The 15,178-nt window shown below is 35.7% G+C and overlaps 2 protein-coding genes across 4 annotated transcripts; one reads left to right on the forward strand and one right to left on the reverse strand.

Annotated features, from left to right (window-relative positions):
- The first annotated feature begins 4,437 nt into the window (after positions 1-4,437).
- Positions 4,438-7,514, forward strand: LOC107803350 (uncharacterized). 3 transcript variants are annotated; one of them, XM_075219868.1, is made up of 2 exons: positions 4,438-4,602; positions 5,381-7,514. In XM_075219868.1, exon 2 carries the CDS (start codon positions 6,449-6,451, stop codon positions 6,944-6,946), a length of 498 nt encoding a protein of 165 aa, XP_075075969.1. In that variant the 5' UTR covers positions 4,438-4,602; positions 5,381-6,448; the 3' UTR covers positions 6,947-7,514. The 3 variants fall into 3 exon arrangements, with proteins under 3 accessions (XP_075075969.1, XP_016482532.1, XP_016482533.1); XM_016627046.2 differs by having other exon boundaries at positions 4,439-4,602; positions 6,400-7,514; XM_016627047.2 differs by lacking the exon at positions 4,438-4,602 and having other exon boundaries at positions 4,614-5,633; positions 6,400-7,514.
- A 1,411-nt stretch (positions 7,515-8,925) lies between these two features.
- On the reverse strand, positions 8,926-12,486 carry LOC107803353 (chloroplastic lipocalin-like). Its single transcript, XM_016627049.2, has 5 exons — positions 12,328-12,486; positions 11,297-11,420; positions 10,761-11,000; positions 10,325-10,615; positions 8,926-9,385 (listed from the first exon to the last, which is right to left on the reverse strand). Exons 1-5 carry the CDS (start codon positions 12,399-12,401, stop codon positions 9,107-9,109), a joined length of 1,008 nt encoding a protein of 335 aa, XP_016482535.2. The 5' UTR covers positions 12,402-12,486; the 3' UTR covers positions 8,926-9,106.
- Positions 12,487-15,178: the final 2,692 nt, after the last annotated feature.

The following is a 15,178-nucleotide window of genomic DNA, read 5'->3' on the forward strand; positions in this document are numbered from 1 at the left end:
CTAAACCATCACAACTCCGATTTGAAATCAAATATAAAAAGTTAAACTTGGTCAACTCTTCTTACTTAAAGCTTCCTAGTTGAGAATGATTCTTCCAAATCAATTCCGAATCACCTGAAAACCAAAACCGGCGATTCACAAAAGTCATAATACATCATATAAAGCTATTTAAGACTTCAAATAGTTGAACAGAATGCAAATGCTCAAACGACAGGCTGGGTCATTACAATCAGCTATATTCCACACAAGTTGAAATCAAAAGTAAGTCGTTGGAATATCTTAAAGACTGCGGTCACTATATATGCCTCATGACATATGCACTCGGTTCCATAAAAAAAATTTATTCATTGAAGAATGTTAGTAGCATAACTATTAGAGAAATAATGTATATAGGAGGCTTATTCCCATATTAAGATATGAGTAGTATGAATTGTGTAGAATATAGATATAAATAGGGCTCCTCCTAATATAGTAAAACAACATATATCAATGATAATCTATCGTGCCTTTACTTCTCACATGATATCAGAGCAGACTTAGTCCACATTGGTATATAAGTATATACTGCATAGACTATAAATATAAATAAGACTCCTTGTAATATAGTAAAGAAATGCATGTCAATGATAATTTCTCGTGCCTTTAATTCTTTTAATAACATTGTCATTTAAAGGCAAAGGATGTTCTTAGCAAAGGATATTTGCTTTGACTAAATCTTTCATTGCCAAAATAAGATAATTTGGTCAGGAAAATTGAAGTTAGACATATCATAATGTTAGATTAACATTAGTTAGCTAGTCTTTTATATATATATATATATATATATATATATATATATATATATATATATATATATATATATCACTTAATTGTAAAAACGACGTAATTTTGAATAAAGTGTAAGAGTTGCATAAAGAATAAGTACTCTTAGGTTGAATAACAAGAACTTTCATTGGAGTAAAGAAATATGTTATAACATGCTAAATCTGTTAACCTAGGCACAATTCCAGTCCAACAGCCCAATGAGATGACCCGATAATTATATTAGTTTGCGTACAGTGTTGTATCATAGTTGTATTCATTTTTTAGTTCATATAATTTTTTCTAGGTTTGAAATTTGTTTTAGTAGTATATAAGGAATTGTAAATTTCAGATACGCGTGCGAGATTTATTTTTTTCTCACAGATGAAATAAAATATCTGCTCTCTTTTCTTCTTCATGTCGATCTAAGGTTTTCATCTTCAATTTTTATTTTCGCATCTTCTGTTCTTCATGCGAACATGGTACCATAGCTCTGCTAAAAAGGGTAACAAGGTGAATCTACGATATGTTGGGGAACTCTCAAGTACTAATCCTTATCTTGTTCTTGGCAGAGAGAGTGACTAACATATTTTTACGCCAAAGAACAAAATCAGTTCCATCGAAAGAATCAGATATCGAACATGTCCCTGGGCTGCTTGCTCCATTTCTCGCAAATATGTGACTAGTTATTTTCTCTTTCTTGGTAGCTGTCATGTTTCCAAGTAAGAAACAACTCACAATATCTTTATCTTTTGTTGAACCAGAGTACCGGGCCCTTAGGCAAGTCATTGTTGAGGTTTTTTGGCTGTGTAGTTTACTTGGTGATATGAATTTATTTTTTACCGGTCCAATTCCAACTTTTGTAGCAGCCACCTTCATTACATGTTCCTAAAAACCTAGTTTTCATGATCGTACGAAACACATCGAGATAGATTGTGATTATATCCGTGATTGCTTGACTTCCAGTTTGATTTCTCTCTATTTTGTTTGAAGTTTAGATAAACACTGGTAGAAATTTTAACCAAGCCTTTGTCTGAAGCTCCTCATCATCACATTTTGGGCAAGCTTGGTACATTTTTGCCCTTCAACTTGAGAAGGGGTGTTAATCAAAGCTCATTTTCAATCCAGCATCCCAATAAGATGAGCCGATAGTTGTATTAGTTTGCGTATAGTGTTGTATCATAGTTGTAACCATTTTTTAGTTCATGTAATTTTTTCTAGTTTTGCAACTTGTGTTAGTAGTATATAAGAAATTGTAACTTTCAGATACATGTGCGAGATTCATTTCTTTCTCTCAAAATAAATAAAATATCTACTCTCTCTTCTTCTTCTTCTTCTTCTTCTTCTTCATGTCGATTGAGGGTTTTCATCTTCAATTTTTGCTTCAGCATCTTCGATTCGTCATGCGAACAAAATCTCACTATGGTAATAAAGTCAATTACGTTGTCAGTGTATATATCTTAAAGCTTACACTACTACAAAAAAGCCAACTTTCGATCGTCAAATCAGTCGAAAATCGTATTTTCCCTACGGATTTCTGACTGAAAAAGGTCGGTCAGAAAATACGTGGTCGCAAAATATTTGCGACCGAATCAGTCGAAATTTCCGACGGATTTGGTTGCAAACTGAAAAATAAAGGCACGTTTGAATTTAAGTTATTTGCAACCAAATTGGTCGGTATATTTGCGATTAATTCGGTCGCTAATCAAAATAAATACAAATTAAATATTTGGACCGATTTCGTCGCAAATTAGGGTAATTTCTGGTGAAATTTGCGACTGATTCAGTCACAAATCTGGAAAATTTTTAGCGTAATTCTGCTATATTTTTAATTACACCACCTGCCAAATAAAACAACCAACCAAACACCTAACAACCAAACAAATACCTAGTATAACAATCCAAATCCAATATATACTACAAAATGAACAATAATATATATAACAATCTAACCAACTAATCAAACAACATAAATTAAACATGTCTCTAACTTCAGTTCTAAGACGTTCAAATAATTAATCCTGGCCAGACTCAATCTCCTCCTCAGACTCAGACTCAGACTCCATTACAGCTTGACTGCCTTTCTTGTTTTTCTTTTTAATAATTTTTGGATCAAAGCCTGAGTTGCTTGAAATTCTTGCGACATTTGATCCACTTTTTGATGCATAGCTTCTGTGTCTTCTTGGAAAACTGATGCACCAGTGAATAATGTTGCTGGTGGATGATTGGAGGATGGTTGTACTCCAATCTCGTAGACTCGACCTTTATTTATTTTCACGAGAAATAAAGAAAAGAAAGTAAAAGGAGTAAGAAAACGAACACGCAACTTTCAAACTAATACCAAAATAGATAATTACATAATGTCTATACCTTTATTCACGCCACCGGCCACCTATGTCCAAATTGCAGTCATATCCTCCGGAGTCGGCTGAGTTTGTCGTCATGCATCAAGATCAATATGATACTTGTCATGAAATAAAAATAATACACGTTTATATAAAATAATTTAACACACTTACATTTCACACAAGGGCTCTTAATAATTCCTTCAGTACGAAAATCATCAAGTGTAACCCCTTCTTTAAATTCATCCTTAATCTCACATGATTAGGATGATTCCTATTATACATCCATCTACGATGCGCAAATGCCATCTAAAGAAACAAACAAAACTAGAAGTTGACATATTTATTTATTTATACTAGTTACTAAGTTATATTCTCCCAAAAGGATATCTAAATAGTTTAATTATATATTTTACTATAATACTTGGGTGGTTTCAATATTAATAGGTACATTAAACTAGCTATTGTAAGACAAAAGAAGTCCTAAAACAAAATCACACTATGATAATAAAGTCAATTACGATGTCAATGTATATGACTTAAATTTTAATTATTTATGTATAAATAAGATTTCATTATTCAAAGAGTGGACATACTCCAATCATCAAACAAAATCAATCAATCTTCTTTCCAATATCATTTCATATACAAAATTTCCTTGCCACTTTAATTTACAACTTTCCTCACAGCTTTTTCCTAGATGTCTGCTTATATTAATGTTAGTTATATCAGTTAAGACTTACGTCAATTCCTCAATAATGTTACGATTTTTATGTGATGGAAAAAAATGTAAGGGACATTATATGTTGACTAATAAAACATGGATTGTTAATAGAGATTGCCTACTATAAGAATATTGAGTTTAAATACTACTATGTTCCTAATGCAGATATTCTTTATTTCATATTTCATCTCAAATAAAAGAATGCATAGATTCCAGTTAAGTTGTCTCCATATTAGTAATGCAGAATCTCAACAAAAAATCAAACTCCATATAGTTATGCAAAACTTTATGCTACTAGATGCTTAGACGTCGTATCGGTATCAGAGAAACGCACAGTCCCTTAGAAGCTTTTAACTCTTTTTTTTTTTTTTTTTTTTTAAACACAGTATTTGTGCAAAAAAATTGAAATTTGTTTCCAAAATTTCAAAATTTTGAAGCGCACAACTTAAGAAAGTCGCATGAGAGCAAGAAATTAACCGCATTAACATATATCAGATGTCCCATCTACAGCTTTGTTTTGTTTGACCCAAAAGTAGGGACGCATCATTACGTAATAATTAAGATATCTTGAAAGTGACACAAATTCACATGAAATCTGCGACATCTGAGCTTCCACGTGCACCTTTATTAAAATTGCCACTGTATTTTGCATACTTCTGCTTTCTGTCTAAACTAATTTGGGTGATTATTTTTCTCCAACTTTTGAGTAGTTCAATTGACACATTTTCTCTGGTAAACTTTGAATCTCTATTCTCACTGAATACTTCTCATTTTGTCAGCTTCTTGTTGGACTTTTCGAGTTATTTATTTAGATTTTACCTTAAGAATATTGTTGTCTTTCGATCTGTCTCTTCTTTTGATTTCTGAAAAAAAGTTCAATTGTTTTTTCCTCTAATGAGGAATGTAGATGCAAAACTTGATTTTTCTTTCTTTACTAAGTTCTTTTCTTCTCTTTTGCTGATTGGGATGACCTTTTGGGAGGGAGATGGGTATGGTTTTGGTGCCGTAAAGTCAGGAGATGATTTGCCCATTTAGTATACAGTTATGGGTTCATCTTCTGTCAACTGCTTCTCTCTGGATATTCTCCAGCAGAATTTTACTTTTGAATCCATTGCTCGGCTGGTTAACTTTAGCTTTGTTGTTGCTCGGATTATTTTTGGTAGAGAAATATAAAATTTGGAAAATATTTTCAGCACTTTAGAAACCGGAGACATAATTTCATTTAATATCATGCTGCTTTTTTTTTCCCCCAATGTATGCTATTCCATCCTTTTAAACCTCTCATTCTTTTCATTGTTTATTTTCCCCGTTTAAGAAGCTTTCCAGGTGATGAAGGTTGGAACAGACCAGATAATGTATCTTTTAGAGTTAGGTTTTGATTTGGTGTTATACTTATCTACTTTCCTTTTGTGACTATGGGTGTAATTTGGTACTTGTTTTCCATTTTTTACCCTAGGACATACATCTGGTCTGTAGATGTTTGTAAAGATAACACTCAGTTTCTGTCTAGGGGATTACTACCTCTGGACTAAGTTGCGCGGACTCTTCGATTTTGGTGCAGTCCCTGTCCCGATACAAGACGGGGACGAGATACGTCCCGGATTCAGTCAACTGACTTCGGACACTTTGACCGGAGTCCATTGACAAATTGGGGAGAAAAATTGAGATTTTGATTTCTCAAAATCAAAAATAAAACAGATTTAGGACGATGAAAGAATAATGTCCATCTTGGAGAATGAAAGATTGAATTCTACAATATTCATGTAAGTTTTTCATAGAATATCTCTCAAAATTTACAATATTTTTATAGCTCTATTTTTTATTAGCCGAATCCCCGCACCCGTATCCATATCCGGATCCACACCCCCGAATCTTAAAATTTAGATTTCGCCGAATCTGATACTTGGATCCGTCCCCGTATCGGATACCCGCACCCGAGTTCGAGCAACTTAGCCTCTGGATAATGGAGTACAAGTTTCTGCCCAGCTGTGTGCTACCCCGCAAAGAATCCGTTTTGGATATCTTTTAGTTGTGATCTTACCAAATTTCAAGAAGCCTCGCTCATATTTTAGTAAATTTGTAGGGCAGTGAAGTTCATTTTCTTTAATGTTTGAGTAATTACTATGCTACTTGAAGTTTTGTCTTCTATCTATCTGCCAATAATGAGCTCTCATTATAGATAATAGATGTTCCTCTGTGTTTGGATTTTATCTAGGTGAAGTTATTGGCATTTGTCTGGAGGAAGCCGTATTCTTAGATTCTTCTTTAGCTCTTTCGCAGTTAGGCCTGCCGTTTGTGATATCTTATGAATGTATCTCTTTGGCAGTCTGGCCTGCCGTTTGTTATATTCTTCTTTGCCTCTCTACTCCCTCGGGTAGGGATAAGGTCTGCGTACACACTACCCTCCCCAAACCCACTTGTGGGATTTCACTGGGTTGTTGTTGTTGTAGTGAAACTCGTGCCAAACAATGATTTTAGTAATCTAGGCATAATTTATTTGCTCATGAACTGATTGCTACTGCTTCGCAGGGTTGAATTAAATATCTGATAGACAATCCTAGAAAATTTTGAAAGAAGAATGGTTCAGACAGTGGAAGCCAATAAGGGTGGTGGAGGTTCTATTAAAGTTGGAACAACTGGTACAATCGGTTCCTTGATGTCAAGAGAATTAGATTCTAAGAAGTTTTCTCCTCAGACACCGGCTTCATATAGAAGTAAGTCTCCTACTGTTAGTTCTTTCATTGCTGGAAGTGCAACCAGTCCTAAAAGAGTGAAGCCAGGAACATTGAGTGACAAAGCAAGCAGCAGTGGGATGTCTGAGGACAATAAGAAATGCCCTGAAATTGTCAGGAAAACAAAGCACTATAATCGAAAAACTAATCAAATTCCAATACTAAAAAACGACAATGTCTTCGTTGATGGAACTCCTGTGAGGCAGAAACCTCAGAGAAAGGGACCTTACATGGTGGAAATTGTGGACATAAATTGTGGGGATGCTGACAGAACTTGGGCAGGCCCTATAAAGAATCGCCTGAAGAAGCTTGGTTTCTCAAAGCTGTCTGAAAGCCCTGTCTAAATGCCTAATCCTTGAATATCAGCATTTAGATTCCTGTAAGTGAATGTGGACATTGCAATTGATTCATTACATTCTGCAACTTATACCATAGAGCACCTGCTGGGATCAGCTTATTGCTCCCTGTTCTCCTTTTTGGGGGTTTTGGCCGATGATCCAAGCTTTGGTTTGGTGTAACTGCTAGTAGAAATCTGCAAGTTGGCGAGACTTGTGAGAGCTGTCGTGACAAGTTGTAGCCTATAGAAATATTCTCTTTCTTGCAAGAAGAGGAATCAGAAAGTGCATGGGCTGCCTATCTCAAATAAAGAATTTTTCGTCGCCATATTCAGAGCAACTATGAAGCCTAAGCCATTAACTATATACCTGGATCTATCTTTGCCTAGTAAGAGGGCAAGTAGTGGCAGAGCGACCTTCGTCCAAGGGGTGTCACCCCTTCGCCGAAAAATGACACTGTGTAGTTAGGTAAAAAAAATTCTAATGAAGTGGTTACTGTGGCTTGGTGGTACCAATTGATGCAGCAGTTTTTCTTATGTATGATGAAGTTGTTAACTAATATGCCATCATATCAGCTAGCAAACTGTTATAACCCCCTCCCCCACCAAATCTCCCCCTCCCTTTTTTCTTACTAATGTTTTTATATCAAGTAATTGACCTCTTTTTTCTGAAAAAAGAAATTATGTAACTCAGATCGCCATTCATTTCTAGTTTCCATCATGGCGGACTGATTATCCCCAATGCGTTAATTGCTGGAGCATCCATAGGCCCGCAACCATGCTCGGCTTTTTATGTTCTTAAACTTGTTAGGGTTCACTCACATCGCATATGAAGGGTTCATTTACATTATCTGCTCCCTCTTTAACTAGAAAGAAATTAACGAACAATTTTCTAGGTTTATATTAGAATGAATGACTACTGAAAACAGCATCCACCACAATTTTCTACAACTGCCTAAGAGTTAACCAAGGTTAGATGAAATATCTTCACAAATATTACCATGTCTACTCTGAAATGAAATATCTTCACAAATATTAACATGTCTACTCTGAAATGAAAATGGCTCACCATTAACAACAGGGAATTTCAATTAAACGGTGTTAATTAATAGTGTATTTCTCTCTATCGGGTATTACTACTGAACAGGGTAAAGGGATAAAAAAAAAAGAGTGGAATGGGAAGCTTGCTCTCTTTTCACAATTATCAGAGCCAGCTGTATATTAAATACTGGTACTTCTTCCTCGTCTCATTCAAATTAATATCGAATACTCAATCATTTGCTTAATTTGTCATATTTATTCGTCCAATTAAGACTTTGCCGCTATCTTAACAACGTGTAGAATATTATCTTTTATCGTTATTAATGATGAAACATAAAATAATTAGCGGTAATTTTGTAATGAAGGATAAAACTACATTTTAACAAAAAATTCTATTAAGTTTTAAAATCACATCAGCTTGTTGAAGGTGAAGAAAGTTGTAAATAAAATGGTTTTTAACTGCAATATTGAAAAAACTATTAGAAAAACTGACTCCATCCTTTTCTTCAATTATATTTGAATGTTGACATTTAGCTTAAACACCAAGTTCCATTTGGCCTGGGCCGTAAAACTCTTGCTTAGGCCTAACATAAAACACTAATTTGAATGTGACAAATGCTATTGCACCAAACCGCTGCAAATTTTCTATGGTGACCATGAAACACTAGTTGAAAGAGGGTGCGAATAATTACCTACCCAACAGGGATGGAACCAATGGCATAGAGTGATGCGTCAACATGGAACTCCTTAATCCAATCCAAAAACTGAAGAAATGGGGCTAACAACAAACACTCATCTCTATGCTTAGAGGTTTAATCTTGTTCTAGTTCCCAACCGCTACTCTTTTCCTGCAATGATTCCACACTGAGATTCCACGCCCCCAAAAATCTTTTTTTATGCACAGACGCACACACATAAAATTTATATAATGTAAATAGTGTATAATTATGGAGAATATTTCATTCAAAATCAAACTTTATTTCAATGTGCATTATCAAGTGTTAGAGCCCACAAGTCATAAAGATAGCTGACCTGAGGCTTCAGGGACCAAATTGGAGTGGGGTTGGTCTATAAAAATATGAACTATACAAGGATACAAAATATATGTCATAAAACTCGAAAGGTTTCACTACTTGAAATAAAGCTCAACAAGCTTCTTGAGAGTTTCAAAAACACTTGTGAATGGGTTGAATTCAACAGCGGCCTTCAACTCTAAATCAGGGAATTGGTTGCTTAGAGCTTGTTGCATTCCTGGCATGGACATCATTGCTGCTAGCTGACTCGTAGACTTCACCTCACAGTCTTGTGGCGTGTCTTTGATTTGGCTTGGATCATATCCGAAACTACCTAAGTAGTTTTTGTATTTCTCTATAAATTTTGGTCCTGGATTAGGTGTCCTCGAGTATATCTGATCGAGGAAAGAAACGCAGATCAATCAGTTTATCAATCATTACTACATCAGATAAATTTTTGTCCTATGATAAACTCAAGCACTTTTGAGAGTTGAAAACTGCAAATTCAGGCTTTAGTAATATTTGAATCAGCCCAACTACTGATAATAAGATGACAAATATGGACTACAATTTTTCTTCAAAATGCTACTGCTGTACTACTATATCTGAGGAATCGCTGGAACAGTCTTCTGACTGGAGAGATGGCAAGGAAAATGAGGTCGATTATGATTCTACTTTGGGAGTACAGGGTACTCCCTTACCTTTAGACATCAAGTTATTAAGTGGTGGTTACAGGAGTACTGTTGGGTATTATGGTGCAAATTATACAGCTTCAGTTTCCAGAGATTGAGTGGCAACAGAATTGGACTTAAAGTCTAGCACGACTCAAGGGATTCAGCAAAGCAAACAGGCCGCTGAAGTCCTATGGGGGAGAGCTGAATACTGATGACAGTATCCGTGAAAATCTGGGAAGGAGTGGCACTGCAGGCATTGTGAGAAACTATCGAGGATGATGATAGCAGTCGAGCCTACATTTTAGCATTATAGATGCCCCGATATGATTAATTTCCCGCTATTTTCACACAAAAGAAAAAGTTTCCCAAGAGAATATGGCTGTAATTTCTTCATAAGAAAGAGTTTTTTCTAATTTGCTCCCTGATTGGTGTCATTGTATTGTTGTTGTAGTAGCATTAACCCCAAGGTCAGGTGACCCAGTTCTTTAGTAAATAATTCATAATAATGAAAAAAAAGGGTCAAGTGTGAGGTACACTCTGTTGAACACGAAAAATGCAGAAACTATGAGAAGCTCATTTCAGGGATGTATTCTCACATATTGAAGAGAGAGAAAATATCATTTGACTCACGGCAGATATCAAAGAGAAACAGTTGATTACCTGAATGAAGCTTCTGTCTTTAGCTCCAGAAACCAGTGCAAAATTGTCATAATCAGTTGCAATAACATCATAAGGCTCCTTTGGGATGAACGGCAATGTAGGAAACCTAAGGTAACACTTCTCCCTAATCATTTCTTGCCTTTCTAGATCAGTCTCATTTTTCTCCCTATCCTCCTCGGTAAGGCATTGAACCCTTCCCCTTATGCCTGTGATGTAGCCGTCAGGTCCTCCATGAACACAAAATGTGTCTACTTGGATAGCAGGTGCGGCCATATCAACAGTGTAAATGCCCTGAAATAATTTGGAACAAAGACAAACCATTCCAAAATAAGAAATCTTCAAGTATGAGCGTCCAAGAACCAAGGAACCCAAAATATATGCAAAGACATAATAAGAAGAAGGCAATTTTTCAGGTGTTAACACTCTCAACGTTCACCTGGGTGCAGTGGCAATCTTCTTGACCTTGTCCAGCGAATCCACGTTTAAGGGAAGCTACTTCGAACCATCTTCCAGAATACCTGATTGGATCAAAGTCTTTTGCTGTCATGCCTCGCATCATCATCAACTTTCCACCTCCACCATCATTTCCCTTCTCCAGAGGAAGAACCGGTGCGCTGTCTATGGCATTTGCAAGTTGGGACACACTGTTGTAATGAGGAAGATCTGCTGCAAAAGCCTACCAAGAGAATGAAGATACGATTGAAAATTTAACAAAATTTCTGGAATTTTGGCTCTTTGGGTTAATTTATGATATAACACATTCTGAGTTGAAAAATCATGCTTGCCATAAAAATATCTTTGTTTGATAACATAGAGTAAAATATGATTTTTGACCTTCAACTGTCATAACAGTCTTATCAAATCAACCAAATGCTTATGTGCCACTAAATGCACCGGAGAAATAGGATTTTTCTCATGCAATATCTTTATCTTTTGGAACCAGGAGTAAGCAAATAAAGTAAAGATTCTAACCAGGTTACTTTGAGAGAGAAATAGGATCGATGCTGCAAGACCTGAAAAGACTTGTTTAACCGCAACCTTACTAGATATAGGACATTCATTACAGCAGCCGGACATCACTTTCATAGGCATCCCCCTACAAGGAAGGAAGAACAATCCCCATTACATGAAGAATGAAACGTGATTAAAAGAAAAGTGAACCTTCAAGCAAACATCAGTCACATAAATCTAATACAAAACCTAAGATGATTGTACGGCCAGTTTTAGGCTATTGATTCCTGCACAAAATTTAGAATGCAAGCAAAACCTTCTATAGGACAACTTCAACACACCACAAGAAAATACCCTCTTAGACGTACTTCCGATTCAGAGGTGCAAAACTTTTCTTTACTGCAAAGCTATTTCTCTCCACTGTATGTATGACGTGCACCTTATCCTCAATCGAGACAAGCATTGAGAAGCCTGTAAAATCCATCTTCTTTAACCTTGAGCACCATCAAGATAGACTATTTATATCATATGTTTTTTTAATGTAATCCAATGCCCATTATCGTGTCATCCCTACTCTTTTATCCGATCAGATCATATCCTCAACAAAATTGACAAAAGTATTACCATCCTAATTTCAGAAAACTCCTCATCATACCTAAAAAGAAATGAAGCTCCTAACCATTGATTTAAAGTGGTAGGTTTAACAAGACAGGCTGCTGGCTGAATTTAACATGAATTTCCCCCAAGTACTAAAATCAGTGAGTAAGCAATTCTCTTACAACTCTCTTTACTCATTTTCTTAACTACTACAGTAGTACATATTGGGTCTGGGTTTAGTACCAAATCTTTTGCATTATTAACCACACAATTGTGAACAACCATAAAGAAAAAGAAAAAACGGGTACACTGTACTATATTAATAGATCACAGAATTAATGATTAGACATAATGCAGAATAGAAATCTTGAATTTGGGAATGAAAATCTGTATCAAGAAAAGAGAAAGAGAGCAACTGAAAAACAAACAAGAGGTAAGAAGAGTGGAGATTGTACCTGGGTTTGGAGGGATACAGTGATTGAAGCAGAATTGGAGGTGATTGTTGGACTACCAAATTGTAGCACACCATTGTGTTAACTGATACAGCAACTTCAGTTCAGTCGTAAGCCAGTTATTTATATATGTAAGGTTACAATCACAGTTGTGTTACTGAAATGTACGAGTTCTAGTACCTGTATAGTCGGACAAACAATTACTATAAGGGGTTGTTTGTAAAATAACGTAAGCATTACCTCTATGATTTACTAATATCTTGTTTGGTACATTTTTCAACTTATGTATAACTAATACATACTTGGCATTATTATATGCATAAGTAATGCATAGAAAATCATGGCATTAGTAATATCAAGGCTTTAATGCATGCATTAATATGGTTAAAGACAAAATTGTCCTTAAAGTCCCTTAAAGCTAGAGAATATGGAGGGTATTTTTGTAAGCAACTATTTTTAAAAAATTATACAATGCATTATAATTTTAATACACTACACTAAACAATAGATAATAAATAATATTTGCATAACTAATGCTTGCATTACTAGTACACATTATTCAACACTATTCTTATACACCCTACCAAACGACCCCTAACAGTTAACACTTGACAACCCCATTTTACTCAAAATTTAATATCACCTTAATACTCTGTTTGGTTAGCAAACTAGGTAAAAGTTATCCCGGTGTTAATTTTAACACTGGGATAACTTATACCTCATCGAATGTGGGGTAATTAGTACCGGTATAACTTATATCTTCTTCTTAGAAAATATGCAATTGTCATTCTTAATACAACATACCAAACAATGAATAAACAACAATCCGAACATAACTAATCCCAGCATAACTTATCACAATATAACTTATACCAACATAACTTATACCGATATAAATCGTATTCCAACCAAACGACCCCTAAAGGTCTTCTTTTTTGTGTCCTGAGGAAAGTAAGAATTAAACTAATTTTAATTTATGTGTTATGGAGTACTTTTTTTAATCTATTATAAACTTTTTAAAAAATATTATATTTTTTAATTTAAAAATAATTTAACTTTAAACTTTTTATTTTACCTTTAGTAGATAATTTATAACTATACAAATGTCTATAGTTTATTTTGTACCATAAATTTTTATAATCTTTTTTTTAAAAAAAAACTCCGTCAAACGCCTACCACAAAAATTGTGGAAGAGTTGTAATTAAAAAGAACGAAACTATCATGAACTCCCTCAAACACTACCGCAAACTACTAATAAGCAACCATAATCCATATGTCAATTATTCATGGTAACGAAATTCCTAGAGAGTGTTATGAATGTTAATTTTGTTCATGGAAAAAGTTTTCTAGAAAATGTTCGATCTAAGAAAGTTAAAAAGGTAGTTACGTATTATTTTACAATGTTTGACTACAAACTCTCTATGCGGCTAAAATCGGAGAGTTTGATTTTAAGGTCATTATGGCGCTTCGTGAGACCGCCCCCGAAGCCTCAAGGCCCACCTCGGGGTTCGACCTCAAGGGTTCTTAATGATCAACCTCGAGGCAGTGCTAATCGATGGCGATGATGAACCGGCGGGAAGTTCCCAAGGCACGCGACTAAAGCTGATCAAGTCTATTAGGCTAGTTCAAGCTCGTACTGCGACATAAATGGTTGTACCAACCTCATATCTTTGTAATAAATATACTTGTACTATATTGGGATTCCCCCTTATATATAAAGGGGACCCTTGTCATTTTGTAAAAGGAGAATACACAATGTTCAATACAAGAACATTCCCTGCTCTCTAACTCAAACACATTCTCCTTTGATTCTATTGCTTACATTTATCATGTTCTATTAATTGTTCTTCATTTATTACTCGTTATTGGTCATAAAGAGCTCAGATCAAAGCTCTTAGTATTGTTAGACCTTCATCGGCCGGTAACAGCCCAATGCTTAGCCCGACCTCGAGGTCACGTATAGGCCAGCTCGAGGCTCCGATTTTCAGCCTCTCGGTTTGCTTAACACATTGCCCTCAAGCTTTTATCTTAATTTCTAGTCACACACTTAGCATCTGCTGCCTAACAAATAGTATAAAAATAAATTACGTATTTTTAGAACCGCAAAATCAAATCTAGTTGTAATTACCATTTTCAAGGTAAACAGTTTGGCGCCCACCGTGGGGCTAAAAATAATAGTGATGGTTTTCTTGCTGGTTCACTACATAACACAAGTTACCTTTCATACTTTTTCTTGTCCAAGAATCTTCGATTTCAGGTCAAAATGTCTAACTCAGTGAACGCACATGAGAACAACGGTCTTGTTGGTTGAATACCCTGGCGTGACTTGGTCGGATGTCCACAATCGATATCAGTCGAAGATTAGGGTCGAGGACGACCAACTAGGAGCTCCCTCGGGCTCGGTATATCCAAGAAGACTCCTGCAAAGGAGCCAAAGCCAAACAAGTAAAGGTACCAACCATACACTGAAGATAGGAGAAATGCCCCAAGGCGTAACATACCTCGAAATGATCGAAAGACAGATCGAGGTCAGAATCCTCAGGGACTCGTGAGTAGAGCCGGATTCGATAGACACACAGGATCGAAGGAGGTACCTCGCCTGTCGAAATACAACTTCAATATTGATATTTCAGACATCGTATATGCCATCGGTAAAATCAGAGGCACCAGGTGGCCAAGACCTGTATTATCAGACCCGTCGCAGAGGAACCACAACTTAGTGTGCGAATTTCATGGGACGCACTGTCATAGGACCAAAGATTGCAGACAGCTCCAAGAAGAAGTAGCCCGGCTACTCAGCAAAGGGCACCTCCGAGAGTTCTTTAGCGACCGAGCCAAAAATCAGTTCTGGGAA

The sequence above is a fragment of the Nicotiana tabacum genome, chromosome 8 (genome assembly GCF_000715075.1).
Source record: "Nicotiana tabacum cultivar K326 chromosome 8, ASM71507v2, whole genome shotgun sequence".
Classification (NCBI taxonomy): domain Eukaryota; kingdom Viridiplantae; phylum Streptophyta; class Magnoliopsida; order Solanales; family Solanaceae; genus Nicotiana; species Nicotiana tabacum.

Bases quoted from the DNA above. Each gene is read 5' to 3' on its own strand.
- LOC107803350 (XM_075219868.1), top strand. From the start codon at position 6,449: ATGGTTCAGACAGTGGAAGCCAATAAGGGTGGTGGAGGTTCTATTAAA.
- LOC107803353 (XM_016627049.2), bottom strand. From the start codon at position 12,401: ATGGTGTGCTACAATTTGGTAGTCCAACAATCACCTCCAATTCTGCTT. The intron at 11,001-11,296 runs GTTAGAATCTTT...TTCTCTTGGTAG, and splicing joins TTCTCTCTCAAAGTAACCTG to GCTTTTGCAGCAGATCTTCC. The intron at 9,386-10,324 runs GTAATCAACTGT...TTCCTCGATCAG, and splicing joins AAGACAGAAGCTTCATTCAG to ATATACTCGAGGACACCTAA.